The sequence below is a fragment of the Barbatula barbatula genome, assembly GCF_947034865.1.
Source record: "Barbatula barbatula genome assembly, chromosome: 17".
NCBI lineage: Eukaryota > Metazoa > Chordata > Actinopteri > Cypriniformes > Nemacheilidae > Barbatula > Barbatula barbatula.
Window position 1 is genome coordinate 6,668,393 of NC_136780.1, and position 17,521 is coordinate 6,685,913.

The following is a 17,521-nucleotide window of genomic DNA, read 5'->3' on the forward strand; positions in this document are numbered from 1 at the left end:
AATGTTTTTTGCCTTTGTAGGGCAGAATACTTCTATAGCAGGGCCGTGGACAGGAGGGTGGCTTGGTGGCTAGAGCCACTGGTCCCTGCCCTCATGATCTAAGGTGCCCCTCCCAACCCGGCTCCCACTCCCGGGCAATCATCCATTCAAGATCCGCTTATCCGCTCCGCTCGCTCCCCAGTATCACTCACAGACGGTCTCTGCCCGCGCACTGCGTGAAGACGACAGTTTCAGAAGCTCATCCCATCACTGTATAGACATTATCCACATTACAGACGGTGCTTGATACGCAACATTTTTGTAGGTAATGATTTGCTTCTCGTTTTCTATTTTTGGTGCTTACTGATAATAATTACAAACAAAGTACAAAATATCCATGTTCTAATAAGAAAATGAGAATTCTTGTCAGATCAAATTGTGGTATCTATCTGATATAAATAACAGCAAATTTGCAGTTATTTTCACACTTAGAAAATGCCTTCACAAAGCTGACAATATGTCACACTGTAACTCCGGTGCAGTACATTTCCCATTGTCTATTTTCTTAGTTGAAACCAGTAATCTATAACATATATCATACAAAGAAAATTTTATTAAGACCATATTAATAGTAGCCCAGATAGCAGGAGAGCATGTAACCATTGAACCATTTGTGAATATTAATGAATCAATATTTCCTGTAGCTCAGTGGTTAGAGCATGGCACTAGCAACGCCAAGGTCATGGGTTCGATCAAAGCGATTGCACATTCTCCGAATGCATAGTATGCAATGTAAATCATGTTGGATAAAGCGTCTGCCAAATGCATTAATGTAAATATCACTTTTCCACCCGCAAATAATGTTGAAAAATGTTTCACATTATCACCAGTATTGTGAAAATTGGCTACTATAAATGTATTTAGAGTTGTACCTTAACATAGTACAACATAAAATATAGATTTACATATTTACTTTGTGCTTCAGTGTGATAAGTAAAACATTTCAAAGAGTGTGTGCTGTCTTCTCCTGCCCCAACCCTAAGTGGCTTTTTTTTGTTTCGGCCTCCAAATGTCTGTTCACGCCCTGTTCTATAGTATGTATTATGTAATTATGCTAATTTCAGCATTTACTAGTACATTTTTAAAATCAAAAGTTAATATTAGTTAATGCACTGTGAACATAAATAACTGAATTGACAATAACCAACATTAATTAAGATTAATACGTGTTAGTATTAGTTAATACATTTACTAATGTTGAATGAATGATGCATTTATATACCGCTTTATTGCATATTGATGAACACCCAAAGCGCTTTACAATCATATGAGGGGGTAATGTTAACAAACACAATCTTATAAAGTGTTACCAAATCTGCAAAAGATGCTTTGCACTAAATGCCTGATTCTGGGCAAAACGTTGTTAGACGTATCAAAGGCCCCTTTCTGTTTCTGTGCAGAAACCTAGACAGCTTTTCACACATATTAAAAACCTGAGAGATCTTATTTATTCTTTGTGTCCCTTGATATCACCAGTCTTCCTTCCATTTCTCACCTTCAGATAAAGAACAATCAAAATCCCTTATTTCTCCCAAGGAGAAAATAAATAAATCTGTTTTAAAGATACATAAAGACCAACATATAATGTAGATTTGTTGTCTCTTGAACTTAGGCCTATAGCTTACATTATGCCAGTACAAAACTTACACAATTTACATAGTACTTTACAGTATTTCACCTAATTAATACTGGGACAAAACAGGGTTGAAACGTAATGAAGTTGACAAAACAACAAAGCAGCACTCAGTTTCAGCACCATTCTGCACCAGGAGCCACCAGCAACAACAATCAGGCTTTTGATAGAGATCTGCTACTTCCTTTTGTCAACCTGTCTCGTTCCTGTTTGTGAATGGCATTACTCACCAGGCCTGAGTAAAGAAGATAAACAGCTATTTCACACACACAGCTATTGTTGAGCTGTCATCAAAGCTCATTCAGGACTAGACTTTGCCACTAACGCAAGGGACAATCTTAAAGGGACACTGCATCAGAATAAAGCAAACCTCAATGACAGACCCTTCATAGTAGTCATATGGCAGATCTTGTACCATGAATATACAATAGTACATACATTTCAAAGTACCATGATAGTACCATCTGATATCATGATTTTACAGCATATGTCCATAACACACCAGTAGGGGGAGAAGTGTTGCCTCTTATGCAAAATGACATCCATCTTCAAACTCTATCCTCATTCAGAGTACATTACATCGTGAGTGTTGGAGTATGCACGGTACCTGTGTGCTTTGCGTGCTAGAAGAACACAGACCGTTGGAGACCGCCTGAGAGTTAAGAGGAGCTTGGGAGATAGACTGATCTTCAGAGAAGGCTAGATGCACATGGGCTGGAGACGCCGTCTGGGAATTCAGTCTGGAGTCAACTAGAGAGCGTTGGACTTGGGTTGACTGTTAACATCAGACAGACAGAGGGGTACAAAATCTTTATGGTTATTTATGTCTGTTTACCACGTAAAACTATGAACTTGATTATGAATTTAAGTAGATGAATGAAACATCTTACTTCTGGCTGTGTATGGGAATCAGTGGGGACCTGGCTGGGCAGGTAGATCGAGGGTAAAGAGGTGTTACAAGAGTGAAGGCAGGGCAGTTTGTGTCGGTCAATGGATGCTGAAGAGTGTGGTCTCAAACCAGCTACTGCTGACAGAGGAGGCTTCATGCTCCGGCCCAAACTGTTGCTCTTACTCTCTCTTCTTTGGTACTCTATGGGAGACTGCAGGGCTGCACCACATAACAAATCAAAAAAGAACATTTATGTCTGCCTGAAACAGACTTTAATAAAATCAACCAATCCAAAGCCACTCAAAGGACCAGTGTATGAAATTTAGTGGCATCTAACAGTGAGGTTTTGAATTGCAACCAACGGCCCACTATTTAGAGTGTTTTTTAGGATGAGGAGTAAAGGAGTTTTGAACTCTCACCGTTGAGGAAATTGCGTTGGGTCTCCAGTATTTGGTTCACGTCACTGACCCAAGCCTTGCAGATGTCCAGTGATGAAGAGTGCAAGACAAATCGCACTGTGTTACTATCAGCCCCCCGAGACGTGAGCGCGAAGCAAGTGGGGTCACCGTCTACACACCCCTCCACACCCAAACAACTTATCTAAAGGAAGCAGTTAGGAAAAAACATATAAACTTATTTTACAACCCATATTAACAAAATTACCATTCAAAGATGCTTAGGACTATTTGCACAAACAAAATGGACAAATGGTTCATTTGTCCCTAAACAACTTGTTTTATTGAGGAACACAGAGTTCATAAAAATTAAGAAAACACAATCTTAATCATGCTTAATAAATCTGTAAGATTTAAGCGATTTTCTCATAAACTGAGCAGATCAAATTATGTTTGGGGGGATGATTTCTTGTACAACAGAAGACATTAAAGTCAAAACGAGATATAGAAAATAAATATGACGATAACTCACCTTAATACTGTTCTTAAAAATATATCCAGGTAAAGAAAATCCTTTTTTCCTGTCTATTGGCTCACTGAAGATAACAAGCTGTTCGAAAAGGAAGACCCGCCTCTCTTTAGCCCGGGACAGGATACTGCTGTCCTGCTCTGTTACTGAGAACGTATCCTGCTGGAGAAGTTTTCCCTGTGCCGTGATCTTCCCCTGATAAATACAGAAAGAGAATGTGGCCTTAAGAAATCAGATTTGCTCGCAGAATTTCCAGAGAGCGACAGCTTTAAACCATAGCCTAAGTCTGGCGCCATACCTCAAAGCCTTGCAGCCGACCCACGTTCATCATGTCATTACAGCGCTTCGGAACAAAACACATCACCTCCACTGCTTTCTGTTCCAGAGAAAAAGAGCGAGAGAGAGACATGCAGACAGTTAGAAAGAGAGAGAGCGAGAGAGAGCGAAAGACATTTTTGGAACAAATGAATAATAATTATTAGGGGTTTCTGGCACATACTGACAAAAATGGAGGAGAAAACACATGTTGGCACCACGAGGGAAATACACCATGTTCCTTGGTGCGTTTCTGGTCTTGACAAATAAAACTTTCTGATAATTATAGCGTCTGAGTAACATGATTTATACCTCCAGCTCTTCGGTATCCATCCCAGCCTTCGTGTAGTACTTCAGGAAATCCTGTCGCAAGACACACAGCATTAGCTTTAGAATGGTCTATTTTTGCATCCGAGTCTGTTTGTATTAATGAGTGTTTGGGGACACTTTACATTAGGAGAAAAGTATGTGGGTGATTGTATCCACCAGATGCTAATTGTTATAAAATGAATGGGAATACATTTGGCAGCGCTTAACATTATTCTATCATAAACTAATGTGTTGGGACTACAGTAACAGTTTCCTGACACTATGACAAGTGGTCATAAACATTACCATATAAAAAGTAGAATTGCTTCTGCAAGATGACTTTTAATTATTTAAGATAAGAAAAAACAAGCATTAAAAAAAGCAGGAACAACTAAAAATCTAGATTATTTTGCCAAGCTGTATCGGATCATATTGGGTTGAAATTGTGGGTGGAGTGCCTTCAATAAATCTTGTGAACAATGGGGACTTGAAGGCAAACGGGCGGAGATGCACTCTATTAATATTTTATGTGATAATATAATATACAATATGATAATTTTTTAATTGTTAAATTCTGTGTTGCCATTGTCAAGCACTTTTTATTGGTTAGATATTTTCCAAACCTAGTGACAAAGAAAAATTATGATTTGTAAAAACAAATCATGAAATATGAATGGGCTTTCAGAAGGGCAGCAGCAATACATAGTAATTCCAAATGAACAAAATAATGAGTAAACAGTTGTTTGTTTGTTGATGTTCTTTCACCAAAACGTATTTTTAGATTAAAATGTAATTTATTTATTTATTTTTAATGGATGTGGTGGAATAGTCAATATTTCCCTTTAAACATGCATCAGCCGTTGATTAAAATCTTTAGTAAATTATCATATCCTATCAACATTCTGATATTGTAATTTCAGTTTATGAAATGGGCAATTTCTTTGATATGGTTTGCAAAATAGACTTGTGTGTGCCCGTGAATGTGCGGGTTGCCCTGTGATTCACCTTCAGAAGCAGCTGGTACTTCATGATCCTCTGCACAGGTTTGATGAGCAGGTCATTTAGCTGGAGCCTGTGACCCAGCTGCTGTTTCAGCTCCTGCATTCACACAGACAAATACTATATGAAACGCATGCCTTACTTATTCAGTACATTTTCCTTATGTGCAGAATAACAAGATGACCTATCACACTAGTTCAATTGTGCATGGGATGCAATGCATTCAACCTTCCATTTCTACTGTGACAAATAAAGCAGAAATATCACAATTACTAAGCTTTTTGAAGCCAATGTATGCATTCCACTGTGTAAATGATTGCATGTTGCTTACGGTTTCACAAAGTTTAAAAAAAACATAGGCAGTATATAGGATATACTGTGCAGAAGCCAGTAAGCAACATGGTAACATTCCTCAGCCAAACTTTTGCTTTGATCCATTATCCCATAATGCCCTGCAATATCCATCCATAACCACTAAATGTTTTGGCACAGCACTAAAAAGAATCCATTAAGTGTCAAGCTTTTCGATCAGGCATCTCGCCGTTATGTCTGTTCCAAGAATTGATGGGACTCCAACAAATGAAAAATGGAAAAAAAGGCAGAGGGTAAAAGTCTGTTATGAGATATTTACACAGATGTTCCGGTTTATTCAGTTCGGTCAAATCAGCATGGTATGGCTGACCTGTGCCTTTCTTAGGACTGAGATTGAACGAGTGTGTGTGTGCGCCTAAACTTGACATGACCTTACCTCAAAGTAAGTCTCGATGTAATCTGACACAATGTGCTCGGACTTTGGTTTGTTCTGGCAATACACCACATACATGTGAAGCCGTCTTTCCTGCGGTTTGTGCAAACAGAGGACTGAATTAGCCCAGTTGAATGGTTATAAACTGTATAGTCATACAGTACAAACAGTTCTATTCACAAATCATATTAGTAAGTTAAATGCTAAAAGCCAGTGTTGAGGAAAAACAGAAGTGGAATATTAAAGTTACATTTTACCACCCCAAAGAAAACAAATAGAAAATGAAGCATATAAGGAAATATTTGTTTACATTATTAGCAGGCAAGTCCCAAAGGTGTTTGGGGTTGTGGGTTCCAATCCCTTGTAGCACGTGGGTTGTGCTAATAAATTGTACTGTATATAGCCTACATTTTTAACCCATTTTCACCTATTATTATGTTTTATTTTATCCATTTTTGCTCTTGATGCTCTGTGCCGGTATGGCTCTGTGCTGTGCTTATGTCCCCAATATTCAAAAAAGTGATACGTTACATTCAGTGGAATCTTATTTCTGTACATAATATTATAATGTATCGGCAAAGGAAGTACAACAAACACCAGTTCAACATTTGAACACTATTTTCTTTTGTATTCAATTAAAGAATACAATTTATTTGCATTAAAATGTGCTTAAATGTCACGGCAAAATCCTAACAAAAATTTACATTTTCATTAAGCAAAACAATTCTTTTTTATTTTGGGGTAAAATCTGACTCAGACATGTTCATAACGTTTGAGATGTGACCCAAAGTGATGTCTTAGAAATACATGAATGATCTTTTTGGAGAACATGTACTGTTATTTCTCCAGGCTTTACACCATCCATGAAATGACTAACGTGACTTACTCCAACTCATTATTTCCACATCTCAAATGAGAGACAGTAAGAGATGGGCAGGATCAGTCATGCATTACTACACAGATGTGATTCAATGGAAACGTTGAAGCTGCTGTATATAAGTCTTTAACAGATTTTTTTCTGCAGTATGAAACATTGTAATCTGACAGCACATAGAGGGAGAAAGAGAGGATGTACAACACTGATGTGAGGAGAAGGTCATGTATAATTCAACCCAATTATCCTGAATGTAATCAGAACCCCATTCTCTCACACTGCATTTAGGTATCAGGAGCATACACCTGCATGTGCACACACAAACACACACTTATTCACACACAAGCACACTTATACACAAGTGTTGCCTAGAGACCGCACACAACAGTATATAGTAGACATCAAACCATAAATAGTTATATCAGACCATAAGAGGCTTTCTTAAAGGTCCAGTGTGTACTTTTATTAGAGGATCTATTGACAGAAATGCAATGCTCACCACTAGATGCTGCTTAATTTATACATATACACTGGACCTTTAATCAAATGTTTTTGTCTGTCTACTAGTTGAAAATATTTGATGTAACACATAATATTGCAGTTTTACAAACATATCTTTGGTTAAATATCTCTAAGACTTCTAGAAAATATACACTGCATGTGTACTAAATTAAATTACTTTTTCTCCACTAGTAAACAGTTTTTCTTTGTTTTAAGCATTGACCTCACTATAATGTTTTTGGTTGTAATTATGCACAAAGCAAAAGGTTTAGATATTTACTAGAACACAAGACAAAAATACTGATTAGGAAAACTATTTTTTGCTCTGCAATAACATCTCCTTATAAGCGTGTCTGTTTCAAACCAGCGGAAGAATTTTGCAACACATCGTCTTTATATATCCAAGTTATGCATCAATGACCGGAGGGGCCTAACATAACTTCAGTAGCTCAGAACTTTGTTATGTATGAGTAAAGAGAGGGTCTGAGACCAGAGACCAAAGAAATCGAGATGGGGGAGGGGATTTTTGGTAGAAGGAAAAAAGAAACAAGAGAAGGGGAAATGAGTGTGACCGGCCCTGACTCCCTCTGTATTACTGTTTCCCATTACCTACCCGTTTCCCACTAGGCTTGTTTTCACAGTTTGATACAACCTTCTGTTATATGTTTCTTTATTCCCCTGAAGTCTTTTCAAGTCATTACCCACAGGACACAGACTTATTAAATGGTAAAGAAGGCAAACGATGGCAGACGTCTTCTCTTACTGTAACTCGTTGCTTTTAATTTAGGCAAAACTCTTTGATTCACCACCAAAACTTGTATCGCAGCATGTGGCAGCTTTTAACAAATTGCTGCTACCATCAACTACTTCCACGACTGTGAATCTACACATTTCATTCTCTCACATGTAGTTCTGAGACTGCAGAGATTGTGTTTTTTGTTCTGGGAGATTTGTTTATGTGTATGCCTATAGCGCAGTGTTGATCTCCAGAAATAGACTCGGTGTGTAAAGCAGCAGTGTTATCAAAGGATGCGGACGTGCTTGTTATTTCTCTTTCTTCTCGCATATTTTTCTAGCATGCTTCCATCCTGACCCCGCTGAGCCTTGTGGAGGCGGGCCAATGGACACACAGACAAACACACAGCCAGTATCAGTAACAGGGGGTCCAACTGGGGGCCAGAAATAGAGTGAGATGCTGTGAGGATAAATGGGGTGTTAAAAAAGTGAGTGTTAAAAGTCCCTCTGAGTTTTCTCAGCTCTGTTTGTCAAAGGAAGTTCTGTTCAATCTTCTCTGTTGAAAAAACAGATCAGATCAAGACTTTGTGTGATGGTCCAGGCGGCTTTGATGTTGGTCTAAATGGTGTCCCAGCATAGCCAAGGCAAAATATTTCGGTAAAATTGGTAAAATTGTTGGAAGACACAGGGTAGGGAAAGACAGACACAAGAGAAACATTAACAGACAGACTTACGTGTTTGATAAAAAGTTGGGCCAGTCGTTCAGGCTCGGCTACACATTTCTCCAGCTCACTCAGGAAATAACTACTCAGAACAGAAGGGAGATCAGACGTTCTCCATCACACACCAAACACTCGCTTTGCCTCTACTATAAGCATGTCTCATGCATAGATATGGCGTAAGATCATTTGTTGCTTTTTAACAGACAGACTGGTTATTAGTTCAGAATTTCACATCTAAACAAAGCGCTGGGGAAAGTTTAGTCTAAACTGTCTTTTTAAAGTTTTAAGAATATGTTTAAAGACTCAAATTCTGTCTCACTCTCACACACGCATGTGCAAACACAGATAAACCCACTCTTTATGCCAGTCGTAGATCTGATGAATATTCCCAAACACTATTTTGTCTTTCCCCTTCATATCTTCCGGTACTCCTTTAGCGATCATGGTGGCCATGTAGCCCTGAAAAAGACTTTACATTGTAATCTCACTAAGCACATGACCACAAAGCACTCAACTGTAATGAAACCACCATTTCATCTGTGACAATAAAGCATCAATCTGGCATCATTACTTTGATTTATAATATAATCAGTATTACATCTGACAAAAATTCAGGTCATATGATACAACAAATCTAACGCTACAGTGATTAAATGCTCTGAAATGCATTCTGGTTGTTCTAAGATAACAAGAAATTGATACCATTCCATAACGCCACTGATTAAATCCTCTTGTGATTTGCTAATAGATATTTTCAAAGCAACTTGCGAAAGCCATTTATTTTTCATAATGATGTAAAGGAGAATATAGCTCACCTCCACAATAAGTCCTAGATCATCTACATACATCTTTTCTGTCTCTATTAATTCCTTCAGAACGTACCTACAGGAGAAAGAGGGGGTTGCTTTAGATCTTATTGGCTTCATGAAGTCATTTGATTCCAAAACAATACAGACAGTGCAAAACACGTGGCGAGTATTTAAATATAGCATCGTAATATCAGCAAAGGTTTGAGCTTGAGCGGAATATTAATGAAATGAAAGCTGTAGGGGATTTTTTTTAGAAATGTGCAAATATGATATGACTGCTGGCAAACATCTAATATCTGTAAAAATTTGCATTAAAAAAGCGAAAGAGAGGCAATTTTTTGTGTTACATAAGAGGCCAGAAACGAGCGTTTCTATAGTGTTACATAAGCGGTAAGACTATTGACATCATGATTTCACACACACATGCTTTTTTCTAAGGCACTCCTCCGGTCCTCTTCGCTGTCTGCGGTGGTTGATGATTGGCTGGAAGTGTCGTCCATAAACATGGAGCTATTGTCCTCTGCCTGTAGATTGGTGCACTGGGTGATCTGGAGACACAGAGGGAATAACTGTGAATAAGAGATGAGACATAACACTAAAACCGTTCCTTGAGAGAGAGAGAGAGAGAGAGAGAGAGAGAGAGAGAGAGAGAGAGAGAAAGAGGGAAGATATGAGGTTGTAATAGCTCAGGTTGCCTAGGTGACGAGAAAGGAGCACGCTGGGTCTTCTTGTGACAGTGACTGAATGATAACAAGAACTCAGCACTCACCCGTAATCATGACACCATCGCTGAGATAGATTTGATGCGCCATGCCGAGGGCCGAATTTGCTAAACTGCATTGCCACATTTGCACATAGCTTTTCATTTAATTCACTTCAGTCGGTTTAGTTTAATTTAATGTATTTAGATCGAATAATAAGGCGCAAAAATGTCTACCTTTGTAATCTATGCTTATTATAAAATGTGCCTTACAAAAGTCAATTAATAAGCAGACACATATTTCATGGAGGTGTTCCTTACTTCCCGATTTTCAAAATGTGTTAAATGTCTCTACTGACAGACCCTGAATCAACAAACAATTTGTTCTCAGCGAAATTGACTTCGGCACCATAACGCCACTGACCTCAGTCACCATGTTCTCACTAAAACTCCCAAATTGCTCTGCTTGACATGGACCATTGTTTTACTTGAGGACAGATGAGCACACAACCGGCGACTCGTGGGACGGAAAAAGGAAGTTCAAAGACGTCCTGTCTTTGTTCAGGTGTTTGTGAACCACATCAGAGGTAAAACTAGCACATAAACTATGCTGTTAATCAAGTGTCATGGTTTTGTCCCATTTTGTCTTGCTGTTCTTGATTTAGTGGCAGAATCATGACAGAACCTCTTGTTTTGTGTGGAGAGAGACACGTTATTGCGATCATGACTTAACATGCGCTCTCTCCTGTTTCCCCTATTTAGTACCCTTGTGTCTGCTGTCCTGTGCTCGTTCGTATGACCTTGTCCATCATGCTGTTGCGTGTGAGTTTTCATACGGCCTGTTTTTCCATTTAACTACTCTTAAACTACTACTAATTAAAAAGGTCCAGAATACCTTAGCAACCCTAAAACATCCCCCTGGCAACCATCACAATACTGTGCAGGTGACCACACATAAACAATAAGCACTTGTCAAGTAACATAGACTGCTCCCAACGTTCAACATTATGCGTCATAGCTGCGGATTTAAAGAGACGGAAAATGCAGAAAAAAGATAATTATCAATTACCAATTATCAGCAATGACCACTTGTAATTGTTTTCGCTTAAAATCCTGCAACGTGTCTGCATAAGTGAGCACCAATGGACATGTGTTTGACAAAGAAACAAATAAAACAACAATTATGGGTGACTAGATGCTTTATAAGCTGCTGGACTCACTTTCGTCACTCAGCATCTTCAAACACAGCTTCAATAGCAAAGATTCTTACGCTGAGACTTTGTGATGGACAGCAAGTCTACTAAATCTTTCAGGTTGGGCACTTCCTTTGCTTATGTGTGTAGTTTCTTATTGTATTGTATCGTATGTGTGTGTGTGAGAGAATGATGTGAGACATGTCATTATGTTGAAATGATGTGGATTACAACAAACAGACATTCCATGTTCAAGCACACGACTAGAATTTATGACGTTAACGTCGCTTACAGATATTTCAACAAGTATGTTGTCGTATATCTCTCCATCACTGTTAGCATTTTTATTTTGTTTTGTTTTGTAAAATATCTAAAAGGGATAGTTCACACAAAAATAAAATGCTGTCATCATTTATTTGCCGTATATAACACTTAATTTTTCTGTGCACAAAAGAAGATATTTTGAGAAATGTATCCGTGGTTTTGTGTGTCCATACAATGGAAGTCAATGGAAGGGGGGTGAGATGATAATTGTCATTTTGGGTGAACTATCTCTTTAAGAATAAAACACTTAAAAATATAAAACTGTTTTCAGAGAATATATCTTGAATTGAGTTTTGTCTTCACTCCATAAGCAAATACTTTTCTATTTTTAAACATAAATGTAAATACTGTATATCCAGCTTTAATGGTGTTTACATTTTTCCCCTGGAAAAAAACAAACATTTCCAAGTGAACAAGAAGAACACTATCTGATAGAAGATCAAGAAATGTGTTTTATAGTGAGTTTTGTTGTGTGTAATGTTAAGCCCCACACTGTACTAATGTGAATATTACGCCTTGTCTGTCTATTTGAAATATTACACTGTTTTGTTGTTTTCTCATACATGGTTGTGTTTGTATGTTTTAGAGTCGTATGAGCACTCCTGACTGGCTCGCAGGTTTACTCAGATAATTTCCAGATGTGCTTTGGCACCGGCCGCAGGAGAGCCCCCTCGCTTAAGATGTTCCCTTTTTTATCTGTGCGTCTTGTTTTTTACCCAGGGGCCTTTTCTTGTCCCTTTAATAAAAATCTGAGATCATACTGGTTGTTTTTCTCTACAGGAAATGATCTTAAAGTTAGCTTGAGAAGAGGGAGGTAACTCAACAACCCTTTCCTCCTTAGTTGTGTCAGGGATGACGGGACTCACGCTAAGGTTATATCATTGGCAGCTCCTCGCTCAAACTGCTGTGTCAGACCTCTATGTGTGCTAGGAATATAACAAAACAGGCAGTTTGATAAACATGTGCTGCGCTCCTCCGTCTGTGAGACAGGCCGCATCGGAGGAGTGCTTACATATTCATTCAGGAATTTTCCATTAGCCAACAAATAATAAACTCATGCCGAATTCCTACAGCAAAATCCCTCTGTGTCAGGTACAAAGTGATGTGTCAGTGCACTGAATAAGAGAGAGAGAAAGGCATGTCCGGAATGAACTGTAATGTTAACTACAGAACGTTGCAATGAAATATAAAAAACTAACACAGAAAATCTTATTTTATTATGTTTCTTGTACCAGAAAAATCATGGATATAATCTAAATGACTAAATACTACATTTCTCAACAGAAACCGATAGCCGATTATTCAAAATGAAATCTGACAACACCTATACAGATTCTGAAGATTAAATTAATATTTCTTAACTTACCGAATGTAATGACTACTGATATTAAACATCAAACTTGTTTCTTTATATTTTCTATATGCATTTTCCTGTCCTCTTTTGATTGACAGAAGATACTGGCCCTGATAGCCAATGGTATGAAAAGTTGCTTTTATATACCGATACCGATTATTGGCCAATATATTGGTGCATCTCTTATATAATCTAAAAAATGTAAAGTAGTAATCTAACTTTTCGGTAATTCTTTTTTAAATCACTTTGTACAAATACACAAAATGTAAAAACATTTTTAAAAACTTTACCTGCGATTTGAAGCAGTGAGCATGCAATAATGATAATTATTAGAAAAAATGCAATATTATATCTCAAAAATAATAAGAGCTGTCAATTCACAGATGTAATGGTAAGTGATGTAATGGGAAAGTAACATGAAACACAGATGGCAATACAGAGGCAAAAGTTATGGAATGAGGCTTCCTCAACTAGAAAAAGCTTAATGTGACTTTATCTGTTTTTCTACCTCCATATTTGCAATGGTTATTTTCTGATCATGGTGTATATACAGATGGACTCTATCATCAGATTTACTTGCATTTCAAAAGCAAGCTTTCCTGTTCATTATGTTGTTTCTGTACTAAACGTTTCCTTAGAGAGCCATTCATTCCCCATTACAATCACAGCCCTTGAGATTTCAATCTTCTCTTTCTGTTTTTGTACTTTATTATTGCACCTGTGACCATGATTACCATTCATTAGTCATTTTGTGATCAAATAGATGAGAAATCTGCTGTGAGATTGGTGATTTGTGTATGATACCACATCTAACCACCCATTTCAATGTATCACCCTCCTGCAGCTTTACATATGTACAGTATGTGTGTGTGCATGCACATTTTTCACAGGTTTGTGAATTAGTTTGTGTGTGATTTGGCTCATATAGTGTACACACACAAACTATAAACAAAATACTAGTTCTGACTTTCATTTGTTGGTTTAACTTTTTACATTTTCAAACCATTGCAGTCCCGAACCAACTCTGATCCTGGATATCTGATTGGCCGGACTGACCTGTGTTTGTCCTAGCGTGGTGAATCCCTGTGGAGAGTCTGATTCGTAGATGTGGGATTGCAGGATACCTGGATCGTAGTTGCCGGGAGCAGGGAAGCCATCTCTCCACTCCTACGCATACAAAATAAAGCTTTAAAACGGCCAGGAACGGCAGGCTTTACTCTCAAGGTTTTCATAAGCATCGATACGAAGGTATCGACCCATAATTCCTCTCTCTGTGTGAGTATGCAGAGTGTGTGACTGAGGGTCGTAGCGAGTAAAGGTCACGACAGACGGCCAACACACAGTTCATTTGAACTGTGGTTTATGTGGAGTTGAATCACAGAACTCGAGTGAGCAGTTGGTCAAGCAGTGTCGTGCAATTCACACTGTCTTATGAGAAACAGAATGAGCGGGGTGACACATGTAGTTTGGTGATATCGGATGTGTACATGACTTTCTTCTGTGGAACACATTTAACCCTATAAACCTCACCTGTTCTCTGTCTATAATTGGCAGAATGGTGAATTCCTCCTCTGTTGTTTGTGGATTGCCGAGTTCTTGGCTGCTCCTGGTGGGTGGAGGTGGGGGTTTGCCTTCCAGACTACGGACCTGCCGCTCCCCTTTGGCTGCCCCGGCCGCCCCAACGCTGAGTTTACGCACCGGATTAGTCAGCCACTTCTTTAGGGTGCTGACGGAGCGACGGGAGCCGGGGGAGTTTGGGGCCGAACTACCCGAAGTCTGGGGGGGCAGAGAGGCCACAGAGGTTGAGATGCTGCCCTCACTGCCGGCAGCTGAGTATGAGTCTGAGAGAGAAAAAGAAAGAGAGGGCAAATTTAAGATACTTTATCCCAACTCAAATTTTATGCTTTAAAATTTGGGCACAGCCCAGTTCGTGTCAATCACATGAGATTTCATCAGACTAGTTCACGGCAGACATAAAGGAGCAATATTTGTTTTCCTAGTTGTCGTGTGACCCTGGGGAACTAAATATAGTCCCCGCCCAAAAGTCGAGGCACAGGCTAACACTGCGGTGCTGGTGTCAGAGGGACCCTGGGAAACGAGCAGAGGGGGATGTCCACAGGAAACACACTTTAATCCTCATTCACAGGAAGGCCAAACATTTTTTTTGTTCTCTCACAACGTTGTGCCCCCGACTCTTTTCCTGACCCAGAACAGTGGCTGTCTGAGGTTATCAGCAGCAGTAGGGACGAGTCTTGCCTGTTAGTATCTTACACTTCTAATACAGCCTCTGCTTGACCTCCTGATTCAGCTCAACACGGTCTGACAGCACAGAAACGTACACACACACACACACACACACACACACACACAACGCTCTCTGCCCAGAGACGCAAAATGATGTGCCCAGATGTCAAACTGTGTCAGAATCGACAATGTTTGCATTGCACATGGATTAATGTATATGCAAATTAGTCCACACCTCTATTTAATCAAAAGCTTGGACCGTTGATTATAGTTACATATATGCCTCATTCGAAGTGTAAGCAGGCCATGTTGCAGGTTACGGGGTTATGACATCATAAACGGAGGCAGCAGAGCTGATCCTATACGCAGACTACACAGGTTGCGTAGGGCCTCGACACCACCAGGGGCCCCCTTGAGCATAGAGTCAAAAACACTGTAAACAAGACGCAATTTTTATAACGTGCGGATTCAACTTAACAGGAATCATTAGGTAATGTACTTTTTAATATTTAATTTATTATCATGTAGTGTGTGGCAAGTGATGACATGCACATGATTTGATGATGCTTCTTACATATGGCCATGGGCTAAAAACGGAGCTATCCATCTGTCGCGGAAAAAAAACACCAACAACGCGAAGCAAAAGAACAAGGCGTAATGTGTTTTTGTACTTTTCAAAGTCTTCTTTAGTTTTGCCAAATTATGCAAGTACAGATTTACAAATTCTGTATTTATCCATTGGCATAGAGTTGATTTGACGATGGATGTTCGATAGTCCGAACACACATTAATATACTATGTTTCTAACTTCAATGGCATTTAAAGGTAATGACTTACAGTTACAAAACCAACTGTACAGTGTTCATGTGAGTCTCAGCTATAATGCACACCACTGCAATCCACTGTATTTCGTTTGCCCATGATAATATGTCATTTTTGTGTCTTCACATTTAGAGAATTATTGATGTGTGTTTTGCCTTAGCGAAGTATGATTAGCTTTCTTAAGTGAACTATATTTATCATGTTTTATGTTTGTTAATCACTTACTTGGTGAGTAAAACATACCACTTTTAAGTGTTGAAGTTTTTTTTGACAGCTGTGTTAAATGATTAATTATTTTTTATTTCTATTAGTTAACAGTTATGTTTACAGTATCTAAATGTAACTATCACAAAGGTTTGCTTAGGGCCCCCAGACGTCTAGGATCGGCACTGGGAGGCAGTTTCAAACTGCATTTTAAAACGGTCATTGGTAAACTGCAATTTAAAAAAACTCTGCAATGGTTTAAAATAATGAATTTGCACATGGTTTATCTTAAAGCATATTAAAAACACCACATAGATATAAATTACATTAAAAACTTGATTTTCACCACAGGGGGACTTCAGGTATGAACACACACTTTTCTTCTGAAATTGGTTAGGAAAGATAAATAGAAAGAAAACAAATGGCATTCAGTTTAGAGTATAAAACGATCAAATAAATGTGTAAAGCATAGCTTAGAAATTCTGGAATAATTTGAAAATAAATGTTTGAATTAATATTGAAATATCTTTATTTTGGCAAACTTCAGTATCTTGTCAAAATTGAGCATTGAGTCTAATCTACAGAAACAAGTACTACTGATTTTGAACAACATGTGCGAATAAATTATGAAATAGTTTTTTTAACTTTCCCTTTAAGACAGTGTTGACATCTTCTCTTTAAGAACTCCAGAGGAAGTAGAAAGCAGATTTTAACCTCTCCATTTGCTCCCAGTCTAATCTTATTGCTTTCTAGGAACAACAACGGAGGTATAAATGAGTTGTGATTTTTCTTTCCTTTATGGTAAAAGGTTGGAGCAATGTGACAGCGGGGAGCACAAGCTTCTATTCATGCCAACCTTTACTGTCTTGAACAAACTAAAGCAAGAGTAAAAACAGAGAACAAGTTCCTGGCTAGAGATTAACACAGAACAATCCCAACTAATTTATTAAATTAATGTTAGGTGTAATGTAGAATTTGTGCTTAGACACAGTGAAACAACCCCTGTTGAGATCTAATCCACAAAGTTTCCACTTTCATTGGAGAATAATCAGGGAAATAACAGAGTTGACCTCAACCCAGATGGAATTCTGCAGAACCTAAAGTGGAGGGATTAGAACTGGTATTGCTGGCTCAACAGCAGGGAAAAGCTGCTTTCCTGATACGTGCCGCTGTGTGCTCAGGGGGG

General features: G+C 38.5%; 1 protein-coding gene across 3 annotated transcripts in view; it reads right to left on the reverse strand.

Moving 5' to 3' along the window:
- Positions 1 to 17,521, reverse strand: part of arhgef25a (Rho guanine nucleotide exchange factor (GEF) 25a) — a 51,210-nt gene that overhangs the window by 2,635 nt on the left and 31,054 nt on the right. For all 3 annotated transcript variants that reach the window (XR_013787866.1, XM_079478581.1, XM_079478582.1), the window contains 14 exons: positions 14,596 to 14,906; positions 14,122 to 14,232; positions 9,918 to 10,042; positions 9,501 to 9,567; positions 9,041 to 9,144; positions 8,698 to 8,767; positions 5,857 to 5,946; positions 5,115 to 5,207; positions 4,113 to 4,163; positions 3,784 to 3,861; positions 3,489 to 3,680; positions 2,981 to 3,161; positions 2,563 to 2,780; positions 2,280 to 2,447 (listed from right to left, as the gene is read on the reverse strand). Coding sequence is in view for 2 of the 3 variants with exons in the window: in XM_079478581.1 (XP_079334707.1) it covers positions 2,280 to 2,447; positions 2,563 to 2,780; positions 2,981 to 3,161; positions 3,489 to 3,680; positions 3,784 to 3,861; positions 4,113 to 4,163; positions 5,115 to 5,207; positions 5,857 to 5,946; positions 8,698 to 8,767; positions 9,041 to 9,144; positions 9,501 to 9,567; positions 9,918 to 10,042; positions 14,122 to 14,232; positions 14,596 to 14,906 (1,859 nt within the window). In the remaining variant the exon portion in view is untranslated. The remainder of the gene's footprint in view (positions 1 to 2,279; positions 2,448 to 2,562; positions 2,781 to 2,980; positions 3,162 to 3,488; positions 3,681 to 3,783; positions 3,862 to 4,112; positions 4,164 to 5,114; positions 5,208 to 5,856; positions 5,947 to 8,697; positions 8,768 to 9,040; positions 9,145 to 9,500; positions 9,568 to 9,917; positions 10,043 to 14,121; positions 14,233 to 14,595; positions 14,907 to 17,521) is intronic.